This window comes from Larus michahellis, chromosome 1 (genome assembly GCF_964199755.1).
Source record: "Larus michahellis chromosome 1, bLarMic1.1, whole genome shotgun sequence".
Taxonomy (NCBI): domain Eukaryota; kingdom Metazoa; phylum Chordata; class Aves; order Charadriiformes; family Laridae; genus Larus; species Larus michahellis.
Window position 1 is genome coordinate 63339340 of NC_133896.1, and position 17537 is coordinate 63356876.

A 17537-nucleotide genomic window follows, 5' to 3' on the forward strand; every position below is an offset into this window, starting at 1 on the left:
AGATTCCACCCTTGTCAGGAATAGGGGGGCCCCAAAATCAGCTCTGCCTGAGAGGAAAGCAATACTCACATGCAGGATGGTAGAAACAGTAAAAACAATTAAGTGTCCTCCACTAACAAACCCGGAAAGTTTCAATTTCCTTCCTGCACCCAAGCCAGGAATTTTCAGGTGACAGTTTATGCAGAGGGCATTAGAAACAGCTGTGCGTTTTATGCTCCCCACCCCAAAGATGTGTGACAGTCATGTGGGAGGGGAGAAAAGGCAAGAAAGCACTACAGAAGAATATATACACATCAGATTCAGTTAGAGGAATAGGTTTATTATGAACAGTGAAAATGCTGCGGTAATGTCTAGAGATTATCATTCCAGACCTCGTTCCAGACCAGCTGTAGTCATTTTGTAATTAAATAGATTTTCTGCTAAAAACCCAAAACAAAATGCCAAACCTCTCAATCTTGGGCTTGAAGTTAAGCCACATAATACAGTGACCTTACAGCCCACATCTGCCATGACTTATCCCTTCACAGTTATCCTGCGAAGTTGTGCTGGCTAGTCACAGGTCTCAGAGAGATGACCGAGTGCTGGTTATGACCAGCAAGGCTCTCTGGGGATTATGAGTGACCAGGGAAGATCCATCTCTCCCAGAGAGATACAGGAAGGAAGGACTCCACCATCAAGACCAACACCTTTGTGAAACACAGCCAGAATACCTGTGGTCGGCGTTGTTCTTGTGCTTTCCGCTCCAGAGCCTCCTGCTGACAGCTGACGGGGGAGGAGAAGAGGGGAGAGGAGGCGGAGGAATGGATGGCAGAGGAGGTAAGTTTCTTTTATTCCTAGCTGCTGGCACCCAGTCCTCTTCCCCCTCGTGTTTGAAAGTCCGCCGGGGCTTTGGCAGTGGGTTGATGAAGGGTTTCTTCTCTGGCACCCCTGGCTCTGTGTACACATTCTCCACCGTGCAGTCCTTGGATTTCGCATGAGAAGTTCTTACCTCTTCTAGAGTTCCAAAAATTGGCTCACTGATTTCAAAGTCCAAGCCAAGAAGCCTTTTGTTGAGCTCAGCCCCACATACGCTCTCATGGCCCTCAGGAGCAGTGTGTCCTTGTGCTGCCTTCTCCTGCAAGCACTGTGGGGAATAGTAAGTACCAGGCAACTGTGGCTGCAGCTCTGCTGAGCCATCTTTCAAAGCCTGCTCTAGTTTCTTGACTTGACTAAGCACTGAAAGATTCTCCTTCTGGACCTCCCACTTCCCACCTTTCACCTCCTTGCATTTTCCAGGGCTGGACTCCACTTCCTCATCCTTCTGCGCTTCCCCCTTTCGCTCTGCTGCCTGCCCTGTGCCTTTCTGAGTTCCTGCTTTCCGCTCATTCTCTTTGCCTGCCCCTTTACACTCCAGTTCCCAGTTCATAAATCTCTTGGTCTCCACTTTCCGAATTACCAGTGCTTCCCCAGTCGTCTTCTCAGTTACACAGGGCACCTTGTGCTCCTCTTTAACTCCCTGCTCCTCCTCTCTGCGAGGAGCAGACTGCGTTTCCTTTTTCCCTTCCCATTCTGAAATTTTGTCCTTGATGCTGAAGGACTTATTCCTCAAGCCAATTTTTCCAGGTGACCGTATATTCTGAGTGCCTCCTGTCTGTCTCCTGATGATTTTACTATTTTCCTTAACGTTCAGATCCACAGATGGGTCACTGATGATCATTTTGGGACTAAGCATGTTCTGCTGAAAGCAGTCTAGCCTTGGATCCAGCATCAAGTTCTCCAAGGCTCCCAGTGGGTTCTTCACCACAGAAGAAACTGGTTCAGCTTCAGGTGTTAAACCCAGGGCAAAAGAGGCACCTTCAGAACATCTCTCACTCAAAAATGCACACAAAGGGCTTTCTAATTCCTTCACAGCTGCTGTATTGTTTTTATCTGCAAGCTTGATCCTACACAGCAAAGACAAAAAGAGAAGAAGCATTCATCAGCATTGCTCACCCTTGTTTTAGTCCATCATCTCCACAAGTTCTACTCATAAAGCTGGTAACAGCAAAGGATGCTCAATACAAGCACTTGAGAAATGGGCTTATGGGGAAGGACGTTTAGGGAATGGTCCTTATAGCCAGAACACAATGCTCTCCTCTTGTTACGACTAAGGCAGAGTCGAAAATTAAATCTTTCTCTGTAGTAGAAGTAGGTGGCAGGTGAGCGAGGTAATTTTTACACATCAGACATGCTGATACCACTGAGAGGTTCACCAACATTTTTGTGTGTGTGTTCAGAAGTGCAGTAGGGTTTTGGACATTGTCAGGGCATTAAGCAGGTCCATTGCAACTAAATCCAAAATGGACCATTTGCAAACAACAGCAAAAATGCTGCTGTTACACAGAGGAGAAACCATGTGATACAGCTGGCATTCCTCTAGTGCCTGCTCAAAGAATCTCTCTTGGTCCATACAAGTGTTCCCCAAATGCATATTAATGCACAAAACCTGCACTTTCACTATTACATTTCTACGGCTCTACCATCCCAGGCCACACAGGCGCTTGGGCTTCCATGCACCCAGGCACACGATTCAACATCCTCAGAGTAAAGGATTAAACGTCTTCATTGCTGGAGTCCAAACCGCACCAAAAATCCCTAATATATTTAGTCTAGGGGTTTCCGAGTGTGTGATATCACAATATCAACATTGTGATATTTTATCAATATAGTAAAGTCCCAGCTGAACGTTATTTCAACACAAAATGTTTCTCAACCAAAGCACATAGCCATGTCCCTTTGGGTTTGCCTGGGCTTGGGAAGGAGCACCAGCACAACACAAGGTAGTTACTGGAATGAAAAATCCCTATCATTAGCCCCATTTAACCATGATCACAACGCTGAGATTCAGCTCAGGAAATTGCTCTATTAACTTAAATGTATCAAGTGTGCCTCTCCCAGAACTTTGTGCTCTTGTAAGAGCATCCATGTGGATACCCTGTGTGCTGGCAGGCCTCGAGCTTTGTCCTGGAGTTAAGCAATGCTGGCAGCCATTGCAGACTCAGTTGTAGTGCAAATTGAGTCTGGGACGGGTTTCTGCGCAGAAACGGGACTAGAGCCAGATACTGTTCTTCCCTGCCTCACAGATATTTAACTCCTGGCTGTCTCAGTGACAACATCATGCTTTGGTCAAGAGCTGGCACTGTGAATGCCATGGTCTTTCCCAAGGAACCAGGCATTGCAGTGCCACTGGTGGTTGGACTGCGCAGTAGAAACCAAGGTTGGACACTGGGAGAAAACCTGCAATGGACAGGGACAGGGGGGCTTCTCTGAGGAGTCCGCAGAGTCTCCAGTGTTGTGCAGGCAGGGAAAACATTGACAGGGATGTCATCATCACAAATGGTCTTGCCTTGGAACAGACCTCTTCTAGCACTTCTGACTGGATGCTAAAATGAACAGTGTTACAGTCCTGAGATGGCAATGAAACTACCCAAGACATAAAGGGGTTTTAATGTGAAAGGGGAGAGGGACAGTGCAGAACAGAGAGAATGTTTTCTCCTTTTGGTTTTCTTTCTGTCAGGGATAATAAACACAAGCAAAGCACCCCAACACTGAAACATGGAAAGCTCTCACCTTTCAACAGACTTGCAGACACTGCTTTCAGACTTGCTGCTCACATCGGTTGCCTTGCTAGCTGTCATCATGTCAGCACACAGCAGGGCAGCAGGTCACCTGCAGAAAGACACAAGGAACAGACATTGCTCTGTGCTCAGCATCCTTCTCTCTCCCTTACACACACACACATGCATGTTTCTCGTTGAAATCCAGGAGAAGAGCAGAAGCAAGACATGACATAGGGTTGGAACTAGATGATCCTTAAGGTCCCTTCCAACTCTAACCATTCTGTGATTTTATGACAGCTCTCTGAGGACAGCCTCGGTTTCCTCCTCTGCAAAACAGAAAGAGGTGTGATAGCATTACCCATCAGAAACCCAGTGAGGAATCAACAGGTTTTGATGGCAAAAGTTACCTTTGACTCAACATCAACTGCTGCACCATGACTTGAATACGCAAAACATTTTATGAAGGCTTTTATTATTGCCAAAATCTCAGGGGATTTATTTGTGTTTTTTCCCCTTACACAAGACTAAAACAAAAATGATTTCAAAATCACATATGTCAAGGTCAGATGACCTAAGCAGTCCCTGTGCATGCAACACTGACACAATGTCCCCAGCTTGCGATAGAAAACATTTTAGGCTGAAGAGACAGTGCACTGCAGTAACTGGTTACCTGACATTTTTCCCTCTGGTGTGCTGGTCTGGTCTGCTAGGCCAGCAGCTAGGCTGCTACTGGTCTGCTTTCAGAGGACAACTCCTAGTGGAGGTAAGATAAACCAGTCACAAAAATGAGTCGTTCCGTTTGCCTCGTGATTTCTAGTGTTCAGAGCAAGACTGTTCCTCTCTTTCCTTTGAGTACTGCTGCTAACCAGTCAATGCAGCAGCATCCTTTTTATTGCCCCACAATACTCTTACTCATAAAAAAAAAAATTAAAAGAATTACTGTGTTATTCTGCATCACCATCTCTCCTCACTTCTCAGGGTGGTCTGCCTGCTCTGCAGCACTGTAATGACAAAGGGCTCACCATCTTGTAGGCAATACTTGGAAAATCTGAAGCCTCTCAAATCTGCCCACTTGGCTGGTCTGTCAGGTGCTGACCCGACATGCTGAGCATTTGACACCACCACTGAGTGACTCGGGAAATTTAGTAGGTTCTTGTTAAAAAAATAAAAAACACCACACCAGAAACAGTAAAGAACAAAAGGATCTCGTTTCCACTGTTCGAGTATTTTGGGCAGAGAGAAGAAAAAAAGAAAAGAAAAAAACACCAAAAAACAGTCTTGTTTGTTTGCAGTTTTCTCTCCCTCTCTTTATCCCACACTGGCAACGTTCCTAAGGCAAGGAGTGAACTCTGGGTCAACTCAAATGTGTACACACTCGGGGCAGCTCATTGCTAACCATTTAGCGGACTCTTTCCCCAGACAATAAACCCCCTTGGCTTCTCTTCCTCGTTAGTAACTGGAACAAACATCCACTTCACTTCTAGACACAGAGCAGCCTTGCAACACTGTCAAGAAAATTTACCAGCCCGAGGAACAAAATCTATTCATCCATCCGTTAACTGTTATGGATTGAAAATAATGAAAAACTAACGATCGCTCATGTCCCTGGCCAAAGAATGACTCACTCAGGCAGCCCAAGCAGATTCCTGCAAAGCTGCAACAGAGGCTGCTCTGCACTTGGCTTACAATGTCCCTAGGGCAGGGTCGGTCTCTTTACTCATCACTCATTTAGTGCCTCACACAGCAGGGTCAGTGGCTGGACCTCCTCGGCACTGCCTTTAGCGGTAAGAAACACAAGAACAACAGGAGTCGGCATACACACAACCCCTGTGGCGCCGCTGCCACACCAAATGTTCCCTTGGGATGAGCTCCTCTGTCTTGATAAGACCACACAATTCCCCCATCAGGAAACTCCCTCTCTCAGCGTTTTCCAACAGCCCCCTAACAAACACTGCCTTGAAAATGAACATCTGAGTATGAGCAAATGTTTGCCGGTGCTCAGCACAATCACGTACCTGATGTACCTCCCATGGCAGAGGCCAAAAAGAATGTACTACAGAATAATAAGAGGCGCGCTCATTTCTTCATCTGTAGTGGATGGGACAAACCCCATCACCCTTGGTGAACACAAGCAAGGCACAAAGCAGTTGCTGAGTGCTGCAAAAGAGTCTCCTGTGAAAGGAGCACCACTGCAATCAGCAGATAGGCATGACTTGGAGCCAAGGCCAGAGGGACATCTGTCCCCCCACTGCTACTACGTGTGGCAGGAGTAACTAGAGCAATGCACTCACACTAGGCACATTAAAAAGCAAGCCAGGAGCTTCCAAAGCAGCAAGACGAGATGCTGCAATGTGACAACAACCAGGTACGTACCAACATACCCATTGACAACACAACCTGCTTAGGGGAGTCATCCCTAGGAGACAGAGAGATTGCTGTGCCTTCACCCCAGAGCAGCAGGGTGTACAGGGTATCCTCAGCATTGCCTAAGGGATTATTGTAGGACATTGTCTGGTCCTGCCCAAAAGAGTAAATATCCAAAGACAATGGAAAACATGAGGGCAAAAAAGAGTCACCTCTGGAATAAAATAGCAGAAAATAATAAGGAAGCTCTCCCAATCAGTCCAACAGTCAGATGATTTGCTTGCAGCCAATCCCAAATGAACTTCAAAGGCAATAGTATCACCTCTTCTGTTAATAAGGCCACCAAACGACTTGCAGGCTTTATGCACAAGCATTGCCAACACCGACAAGAGGAAGCCAGGATGGCAGTGATGGAAAATTGCCTCCAGTAGGAAAACAAAAGGTAGATCTTCTCTACTGAGGTTTGACTCCATAAGGCACCCGGAGTCAACATGACAGTTCACTGCAAAGGGCAAGGGAAGCTTCTGTTCCTCGTGTCTCCCCACACCTCTGCTACTGTTGACCACACACTACTCTGACCGTGTGCTGGCTTGGGCTCTCTTTGGAGCACGTCTGTGACCTGCTATAGCTCGCTGAGAGTTTTAGACAAAGCAGCTCACAAAAGGGGTCCAGCATGCACCCAATCTGGTACAATGGAGATGATGGGACTCTGTGGACAGGAGAGAAAGAGGGAGGGAAGTGGGGAGAGAGAGAGCACAAGAAAGTGTGAGTGTAGGGATGGGGAAGGGCGACCTGCCAGAGGCTCAGAAGTGTTATCCAAAATGCTCTGCTTTCCTGCCTCATGGGCAATGTCACCAGGGCCCTACAAACTGCCTAGAAAAAACAAGCAGAGCTGAGTTCAGTTAGCAGGCGACTCGAGAAGGACATACGTACATCAATCTGGTACTTCTTGACCAACTGCTGCTTTCTGTAAAAAAAGACACGAGAACTTTCTACCAGCAATGGGAAGCACAGACGCGTAGCAACCCAAGCCCAGGGCCATCACTCCTGGCACTTACACCCCGGAGCAGCAAGGCCATAAAAGGGGTGAGAAGATGCAGAGCCTCACCACTGCAATTTATGCAGTAATCCCTGCCATTGTTCGGGGGAACAAAGCAGTCATCTGATACCGTTTCAAAATTAAACTGGGAAAGGAAGGACAGGGGAGGAGGCGGGAGGAAAGAAGGAGGGGAGGAAGCTCTCAAACCTGTTGACTGGACCCTGGGAAGGATAGGAAGTCTCCCAGAAGAAGACTCTTCGGCCTATCTCCCACACGCACCCGGCCTCATGATTCCCAGGGCCATGTGATAGGGGCTTCCTGCTACCAAGCAAAGCGAGACCTACTCCGACCTCTCTCTTCCAAACAGAGTTCCTGCCTGCTTTGTGTTCGCAAAGAGGCGTTTGTTTACTGATCTATCATTGGCATGCAGGAAACAGCCTTGAAATGAGCTGTAATCATCTGTCTCCAGCAATAGCTGTTTAGCTTTCTTCTAATTTAAGTTTTCCTCCCCATCCCCTCCCACCCCCCCTCCAATGCCCTCTTCCCCACTTCCGATCAAAATGCCGGTTGGAGTACACACATCTGGTTCAGGGCACTAGATACTATGCGCTGTTTCCAAAGCAACTGGTGAATAAAAAAGAGGCACTGACAGTAGGCACGCTCCCACCCCCAAAGAACAGAGAAGTCTTCCAGAGGGATACGAGCTGAACTCCTTCAGGGAGAGGAAAAAAACAGCTTTGCTCACTGCACTTGGTGTAGCCACCAGACGATGACAAAAGGCAGAGGTGCACCCAATGCCCTGCAGTCCACATCATCAGAAACGTACACAGATAGAGCATGGGTTGTACACATGCAGTCTTGCCTCCAGTAAGTGATGGAAGCAAGTCCCAGGCCTCCCTTCTTTGCTATTTCATGTGGGGAATATATCAAGGATACCTCAAAGGGGCTTGTGGTTTGGGGATGAGTATTACCATCACCACGTGCTGAAGGCCATGTCTCAAGATTTTCTTTGTTGTTTACTCTGCACCTCGCACAAAAATCAGATCCAAGTCCGTAACTGGATATTAGCCACATCACTGGGGCATATAAACAATACGGCTTTACAGCACCAGGAGCAACCCACAGCAGGTCAAACTCTTCTCCAAGAAGAAAAAGAGACATGCTGCGTTTAAAGCTCATGTATGCTTTCTTCTCCTTGGTGCTCACAGAAATGGCATCTACAATAAGTTTCATGAGTAACCCTGAGCAGACAGACAAAGCCTGCAAGTAACACCTCTCCACTCCACTGCTTTACAGAACAAAGGATGCAACATACAGACAGCAACAATGAGACAACAATATATAACATACATATATAAAGAACAGGAAGGATGCCAAGAAGACAAAACACTAACAGGAAAATTGTGAGTAAGGGGAAGCCAACAGTTAAAGCCTTCAAGGCACCCTCCCCCAGCCCTTGCTCTGTTTGGAGCCTGTTTCCTTTTGGGGAAAGAAGCAGGCATGAGGACGCATGCTTGTGCACGAACACACACACAGAGGCCACTGCGCGGGTCTCTGGACACAGTCCCAGCACCAGGCAGCGTCCCTGGGCCTGGGTACGAGCACGCTGCCTTCACGAGTGTCCCAGGAGCAGCATGACCTCAGGGGCTGAGCCCCCACAAAGTGGGCAGGACACCAGCTGAGCAAGTATGTGGCTAGGGCTGAGAAGGACAACAGCACCCAAAAGCAGTCCCCTTTGGTGAAACAAGATGTTTGCAGTGGAGGAGTCACTGACTCGAGGTGTCCAACAACAACCCAGCAGCAAGGCAAGGGTTTTCTGAAACTTGAGCTCAAGTTTCTCTTTCCTCTCCCAGTTGGCCCTGCAGGTGAGCATCACAGAATTGCTGAGGTCTGGGAGGACGGACCACCTCCGCAACAGCAGGGCTTCTCAGTAGCATCCAGTGAAAGGACGATTCAGCCTATACATAAGAAAAAACATTTTTAACAAGAGGGTCACTAGGCACCAGATAGGATGTGGAGGCTGCATTCTTGGAGATACTCAAAACCTGACTGGACAATGTCCTGAGCAAGCTGTTCTACATGACCCCACTCTGAGCAGGGGGCTGGACTTAGAATTGCTGAGGTTGGAAGGGACCTTTAAGATCATCAAGTCCAACCATTAACCTACCCTGACAAAAACCACTTCTAAACCATGTCACTAAGTACCACATCTACCCTTTTTTTAAGCTCCAGGGATGGTGAATCCACCACCTCCCTTGGGCAGCCTATTCCAATATTTAATAACCCTTTCAGTGAAAAAATGTTTCCTAATATCCAATCTAAACCTCCCCTGACATAACTTGAACCTGTGTCCTCTTGTCCTTGGCCACCTCCAGAGGTGCCTTCCCACCTCACCTTCCCACTCTGCCATCCTGTACTGGGCACAGTTAGTTTGGGACAAGGTGAGCTGTCACCTCTTTGCAGGCACTGATTGTCCTGGCCACACAAGGCTCCTGCAGGCCATGGAGACTGAAGACACTACCAGCAGGATCGTTCAGTTCATCGCACTAGTAATGAGATCCTAACCCTAGACAGTCAGGCCCAAGTCATTTATTAAAGAAAAAAAAAAAGCAGGATAAACTTAAGTAAACACATCCATGAAGAACCAATGACTGGGAAACGATATGCTCCTATATTATCCTTTAGAGTCAGATCCCACACAGCCTCTTACCCTGCTTGCCCCACTCTGCCCTAACTTTTCCCTTTGATCTATCATATCTTGCACCACAAGGCTTACAAGGGGGTCAGGAGAATCCCATGTGTCAAAAGAAACTGTATTTTCAAAAACCCCAAGTGGAATTGATGTACCGCAACCTCTCTCTTTGTGCGTGCACCCCATGTCAGAGGAACAACGCTGCAATGCAAGGAATGCAGAAACTCACAGTGTCAGTGTTCAGCCTGTGTGCAGAAAAGCTGTGCTGTATGTTATGATATGTCTTTAATTTTATGATATAATTCATTCTACTGACCTTCTCCATAGAACAAACTGCCTGCTTATATGTCACTAACCTGACTTAACGGATTACTACTGTTAAAGGGACTGCCCTGCTTCTCCCTCTTCCTGGGCCCCTGCTCCTCCCTTGGCTGCCTGTCCATGGTCTCATCCCTGTCCTTTGTAAAAGGCAGGCCTCGTCAGATCTAATAGATGCCACTGACTAAGGATGTGCCTGCTTTTCCTCCCTTCTTGCTTCTGCTTCCTTTGTATCAGCTCCAATTCTTGTAAAGCACTTTCTGAGCTAGCAAGGGTTAGCAAGCTAGCTGGTTAAATTAATTAAGCCAGCAAACAAAGGAGGGAAAAGCAAAAAGTCTTCTACTTGTATAGTGATATCAGTCACCTGTCGTGGAAAACCTGATGAGCACTGAAGTACATGGAAGGGAAGGGATGAAATCATATTGCTAGGACAGATTCGCTGTTTTTGCTTTCTCCTCACTGCTTTCGTTCAAGGACATTTGTTGCTCACCAGATAACCATATAAATGGCAAACTGGGTTGCACGAACAACAGACAAAGCTACAATTTGCTCTAAGAGCAAGACTTGATTTTTCAGACTGTTCCAATTGCAAACCCCACCGCCTTCACAAGCGGACATGGGGCCAGCCCCACCGCCCCAGGTCTGGCACCCAGGCCAGGGAACACACAGCTGGCTGCCACTGGCAAAAATTCTGCCTTCAGGGTTTGTCTGACATGGCGGTGAGCTCTGGGTAGAGCAGGTGAGGAGGTTCCTAGCCATTTCTCCTTCATTACCTGACAAATTAAGCAAGGAACCTGCAGGCACCCATTTCACTCGCTACATTACCCTGACTCACCTCCAGAGCAGGCCAAACAGACACCTGTGACCACCCAGCAAAGCCTAACAGCTGCAGCACACACACATGTAAGACACAACTGAAACAGCATGGACACCTGTAAATGTGGTGCTTCTCAGTTCCTGAGTGCTCCACTTCACACATACAGAAACTGCATCTGGAGAACATAAATGAAGTTTCAGTTATGGGTTGGTTTGTTTGGTTTAAATGCAAACTGAAAAAAAAAAAACCAAACCCACTGGGCTCCCACTGTGTGGGATGGTATGGAGTTACCAGTACGGCTGGATGCTTTGACTCCACCACAGGGACCTCTGGCACCTGAGTTAGTGGAGTAGCTGGTAACAGCAGCAGCTCCTGGAAGAGGATGGGACAGACGCTCTGCCAGGGGTTTTGCACATGCTTGGTGGGACACAGGGACCCGCTCCATTCCAGGCTTTGGAAGTAAGCAGGTTATGGGGGCACACCATTATTTTTAAGTTTGTTCTCTCACCTCCTCACACTAGAACCTTATTACATATAGTATTCCTTACCTCCTCAATAGCAGCCCTTGCTTGCAAGGTCTCCCCTTGTCCAGACAGACCAGGTTTAACTCTGAGGTCACTATTTGAGTTCCATTTTCCTCACCCACTGTTAATCTCATGTTCCTCCCACTCACTATCAGCTGTCCCAGCCAGGTCCTCTCTGCCCCTCCCCATCACCACTTCCCTGTATCCCTCTCTTTCCAGACTTGTCCCCTCAAATCATTCCTTAGCCATTCCTTCTCTACCCATAGCTCATCCAAATACATTCTCTCCATCCTAAGGACTTTCTACAATGGCTCCTAGCTGCAGACTCTTCCTCCCCTTACTTCCCCCTCCCTGCCCAAAATAAGGGCTCTCCCAGATTTACCCGGCCCCTCGGCCTTGCCTCAGTTTTTCTCAACCACCCCGTCCTACCTCCCTGCTTGAGCAGAAACAGCTTCCCTTCCAGCTTCTGGAAGACTCCACTACTCAATCTACTACCTTAAAAGCTGCTTCCCTACAACTGCCATTTTTGAGAGGTTTTTTACCTGCCCCCAGGCCTAGTCTCATCAAAACAAAGCCACCTGACACCAGATTGGCTTAAGCACCTCCTTTTTTGCCTGGCCTTACAGGGCAGAACTTGAGAAGCTGGCACATTTCCCCAGATTTTAGATCCACTCCAGCGCTCTCCTGGCTACCACACCACCCAAACTCCTGGATGTCCACAGTGCCTATCTGAGACAATGCTTGCCCTACATGGACAGTCTGCACCTACACGTTGAAGACACTGGACTTCCTACGTGCATGTCCACTGCCAATATCCTGAGCGGATCCCACACCTCTCCCTCGCTGCATACCCACACATGCACAGTGTAGCAATTATTTCTTTAGAAGCAGAATGACTGCATCTTTGTGTCCAAATCACTGACCTTGACTAGGATGGAGAATCTTTTCCTTCCTTCCTAGTCCAGGCTTTGCCTCTTCTGGATACTAGTAAATCAAGCTGTTTTCGCCTCTTTTCTGCTACCATGCCAGTGGGGTAACTGATGGCACAGGAGAGGAAAAACTCCCGGTAATTTAGTCCACTGTTCCTGGACAGAGATTTACAGCGAGGTCCTACTAAACCCCAGAAATGTATTCTGTATGTCTGGTTAGGAGGCCAGCCTTTGGCACTGAGCTGCAGATGGCATGTGTCCATTCATATGCGACTCACAGGTTGGGGCTTTATTATAGGACCAGGGTTAGGACTAGGTTGGTAACAAGGCTCTGCTTGGAAAGAAGTTAACCCTCAGCAATGAGAAGAGGGGAGACAGCAGGACACGCTGTGGGCAATATTTGTGGTTCACCCTGGGTCTCAATTACATCTTTAGGCTGTCCCTGTTCTGCAGTAAAGCAGCAGGACCCTCAAGAAACTACCCTCACCTCTTGTCCATTACTTCCCTCCACCACCCATTTGCTGAAGGCTGCAAGTGAAGCTCCACAGGGTCACCTACCTGGCACAGGGAGCTGGAAGGACAGCACATTCGGTAATGAGGTAACTACTGAAGATTTTAGCTACTAAAAATAAAAATCTCTGCTGACCATGTGCCAGCTGAAATTTTCTTCCCACAGACCCTTGGAAGAGTTAAGATACGAGACGACACAGGAGTGGCAAAGGACAAATTTCCAGTCCAAGCACCATACAACACTTCTGTTTCAAAGCATAAGATTAGTCTTAGCAAAAAATAAAAGCACGATGCACTTTCTAATGCAGGGGAAACAGCACATTTTTCTCCCCTAGCTTTACTCTTTGAAACAGCTGAAACATTTTGTCTGAAGGCTTTAAAAAGTAATTCAGTCAGAGGCAAACGCTCAGCATGGAAAACTTTAGACTGAAACAAAAAAAATTTGACCTGAAGGCAGAAATTGAAAACAGGGTCTCACAATGTGAATTGTCTTCTGTTAAAGGTGGGGCCTGCTGCACCCACTATTATTAAGCTTGTCCCATATTTCCCATTGTCTTATTTTCCCTTTGTTCCTCCCTCTAAACACATAACAAACAGAAGAAAAGCTCAACAACCCAAAGGGCATTCGACATCCCTCCAGTTTCCTTCAGGCAACCACACCCTCGGCCAAAAAATGCAGCATTTCCAGGGTTAGCAGTGGTGTGGTACATGACCACGTCAAACAAAACAGCAACGCTCTTTTTCTAATTCACTGCTCACAAGCACAGATTGCATCTTGCATGTACAGAAGGTAAATACTGTTATTCTTTGTGGTGGCAAGTATGGTTTCTATTACTGCTTAGAGACATGATGAATCTTCACTCCTGCAGGTAGGTTAACAAATATTAAGAAAAAATTCACATGGGAAGAGAAAGAATCAGTATTTCCCAATCTGGCTGCTAAAAAGTCTAATTGCAATGTTTAGTGGAATGACATGTTGCAGGCTAAGCTTTCTACAAGGAAGTCATGAACAAAAAATTAAAAAAAATAAAATAATTCCAGATGGAGAAACCAAGATTCTGGGAAGTGAAGGTAGGAGTAGAGGACAGCTCTTCTGTGACGGTTCTTGGCAATACTAGACCACCTCCTTGTGTTTTAGATCTTGCATTAGGTTATGCGTGCACGCAGTGGGGATGCTCAACCCCTTTCAAAGTGGGCTAATATTTACTTATGCTCTGCAGCCTAATAAATGAAAATTCAGTTACTTTAAGTCAAGGCTGAAGAAGACATTAGTGGTGAATCTTGTGTTAGTGAAGCAAACACAAGCTTGCTGATGCCATTAGTGGAGTCGGCGTTTCATACCTGTTTTCTTTGGCTTCGAAATTACCCACACACAAGACGACTGCAGTCAATATGGAATAAAACAAAAGAAATACGGACCAGATTTACATGAGCAGACGTTCGCCTGCAGAACCATCTACCAGCCAGATGAAGAGGCAGAATTCCTAGCAGATGCAGTGGAACTGGCTTCAGTCCCCAACAAAGATGAAGCTACATTGCCATACATGCATTTCTGCCAGTGTAGCCAACTGGTGTAGATACTTACCCTCCTTTGACAAGAATGCTGTGTTACAAATATACCAGTCCTACTGCAACAGTAAATCACTTCCAGTGTAAAAAGAATTGGAAAGAATTCAGGTTTATTATTACTTAGAAGAAACCCAAACATTTGACAGCATTGGAAACAACCTGCCACTAAAATACAGTGTTCAGCCCATGAACCAAGCTGGAATTCATTTTCAATGTGGTGAGATAACCTCTGCTATTCTAGCTTAAACGGGACTCAAAGAGGTCCCTTCAAGGAGCAACTCTGCAAAGAGTTTCCTGGCAGGAAGACAAATTGTCTCACATTCAGAAAGGAAATGAGAGCATTAAAATGAAGAACCTCAACTTCTTCCAAAATAACTTATCATCAGGGAAGATGAACGGAGCCTCAGCAAATCTCTCCTTTGGTGGCCTTCACCCTGCAGGATGCTGACTCTTGCCCCTCCTGACGAGGATTTAGCACACAGTTTCCTGAAATGTCCACCATCGCAACCTGGGGGCACCATATGCAGAGCCCTGGTCACTGCATGCTTCAGGAGATCTTTCTGTACCAGCTCTGAGTCCATGACCTGCTGCTATAGTCAGTCTCTATTATGCACTATCTGAACTCAAGCAAAAAGTCAGCTGTAAACTGCTTTTTGATCCTGGAGACCCTGCTTCCCGCTATCTTGCTCAACCTCCTCTTTCCTCCCACCATCACTCTTCCACATATCTCAGACACCACAAATGCAGAATCTGCTTATTGCAGATCTTATTTCTTACTGAAATCTTTCAACCACAGTGCAGCACACCACCCCCTTGTTCAACCTTCCTCAGCAGAGAGCAGGGCCAGGCAGCACGTGAGCCGCCGAAGATTTACCCATCCCAAAGAGGGAAGCCGCGCAGCTCCAAAGAAGAAAAACCTCTGCAAAGAGGATTTGCATTTATTTATTTTTCCAGGAGGAAAGCTGCTCTTCTGTGGGTGTGTGCGTGCGTGTGTTTGTTAGGACAATAGGAAAAAGGACACTGGAGCGGAGCTGCCAGGAAACAGTCGGCCATCTGCCCGCATGGAGAGCAATTTTTCCTTTTCTTTTGTGCTAAAAGGAATGTAGCTCAGAGCCGCCATCCGCCCGCGCTGGGAGGAAATCTGAGAGCCTGTGCTCTGCCAGGGAGAGGAAGCATGGGGGAGGGAGCGCGCCCCGTCCATGTGGTTAAGCGGTCATTACACTCACGGCCAATAAAAGTGGGAAAAAAAACACTAACCAAAACCCCCAAATCCTGGGGAAAATTGCTCTTCCTCCTCCGCCCTTTCACTCTCACATGCGGTTCAATACTCTCTCCCCTCCCAGGGTGATCTCAAGTGCAGGAACTGCTGAAGGGGCTTAGCGGAGGATGGTGTCAGGAGGGCAATGGCCTGGGGAAACAAGGATTTCCCCCTGCGCTGACACTGGCACCCCCGGACAAGAACGCAACACAAAGAATATCACCTTGCATGCCCGCATGCCTCTCAGTAATCAGGCATTTAGCAACCCAAGCGCAAAACGGCTTGGGGAAGGAGCCTGTGCTCCTTGGCTCCCTGACCCACTGGACAAGGGTGGAGCGTAAGGAGCAAGTCTACTGTTTATAACCATCCATATATTGTCCCCCAGGGGCTTTGGTGCTGCTTCCAACTATAAAAGAAAACTACATAACAGGAGGGGAAAAAAAAATCTGATCTTCTGGTACCATCAGGCAAAAATGCTGGCACAAGCCCATGATGACTTGGTAGCACCCTCTTCTGCCACTTCAGTGGCAAGAAACACCCAAAAATTAAGAAAGGTAAAAATTTTTAGAAATGTCTACACAGCTTTGAAGTTTAATGCCAGTTTTCAAAAACAACTGAGAATTGGATTATTTTTAAACAAACATTGTAAAGGCACCTAACATTTTCAAAGAACTGTAAGCATTCATTCCTTTTTCACTCATCACAACAGGAGGCAATGTCTAGGTACTGCTAAGAAAATTGAGAAACGACTTATCTCCATCTTCATGCGACTACATACCTTGCAAACTCTGGCACTTACCAGGTGCCAGATCCAGCTCCACAGAGCCAGCAGAACTTGCTAATGGGGGAGATGTCCAAGATAATAGGTCACAGTCCTGAAAAAGGTACTTCCAGAAGATCTGATTAATCTAAAGAGCTTCCTCATGTCCTGGCAGTTCAGAAGATGGACAGACTGATCCAGTAACGCTCTGCACTTAAGTGTGTCCAAGTTAGATCTGGACTGCAAAACACAAGTCCCAGTCCCTTTCAGAAACGAGACTCGGGTTTCCACATTCTGTCATGACTTTTTGAACATTTTACTTCTTGTAAAAACAAAACCATCGGTGTAGCACAGTGCGTGACCTGAAGCCACTTCCTTGGATGCTTCTTTCTTGGGTGGATGAGAGGCAACAGGAACAAGTATAAGCAACGTAGAAACTTGATATAAGGATTTTTTTTTTTTTTTTTTTTTTTTTTTTTTTTTTTTTTTTTTTTTTTTTTTTTTTTTTTTACACACCATGAGGTTAATACAGCTCTGGAACATCGCTGGAGGTTTTCAAGACAAAACCCTGAGCAACCTGGTCTGAGCTCAGACCTGAATCTCTGAGCAGGAGGCTGGAGTAGAGACCTCCTGCAATCCCTTCCAACCTGGATTATACAACGATAACCTGCTGTTAATTACTCTAAAAGAAAGAATTCACTCTCATTTTCTCTCTAGAAGACAAAATAACCAAACCAACACCCCCAAACCTGCAAAAAGATATCCCTTTCAAAACAGTATTGCTAGGTGGCTCTTCCTCCCCAAGAGATATGTTTTGCCTTTCTCCAACTGACCTGCAAGTAAGCAGTAAAAAATGGCTGCTAAAACAAGATAGACAATTATGCTACCCCTAACACACTTCCAGTCTTTTGTGCCTAGTAATTCTGTAGTGTCTAACAAACTTCAACAGTTCAGTGGAAGCTATTAGGGAGGCCATGAATCCACCTTGGCAAATATTGATGAGTGCTGTAAATTCTCCCTCCTAGAAAAAGAAAATACTTTCTTCCTAAATTCATTGGACTTTCAGAGGGATCAGGGTGCAGTTTTTTTTTTTTAAAAGCTTAAAGTTATCTCATAACTAAATTAGAAAAAAAACCCTTGAGAAATACTGAAAGCATTTATTTGGGAGATTTGGGTTTT

General features: G+C 46.5%; 1 protein-coding gene across 5 annotated transcripts in view; it reads right to left on the reverse strand.

Annotated features, from left to right (window-relative positions):
• The window catches only part of DENND2A (DENN domain containing 2A), a 63347-nt gene that overhangs the window by 33516 nt on the left and 12294 nt on the right, over positions 1-17537 (reverse strand). For all 5 annotated transcript variants that reach the window (XR_012586387.1, XR_012586385.1, XM_074582360.1 and 2 more), the window contains 2 exons: positions 3589-3687; positions 711-1922 (listed from right to left, as the gene is read on the reverse strand). Coding sequence is in view for 3 of the 5 variants with exons in the window: in XM_074582360.1 (XP_074438461.1) it covers positions 711-1922; positions 3589-3659 (1283 nt within the window). In the remaining 2 variants the exon portion in view is untranslated. The remainder of the gene's footprint in view (positions 1-710; positions 1923-3588; positions 3688-17537) is intronic.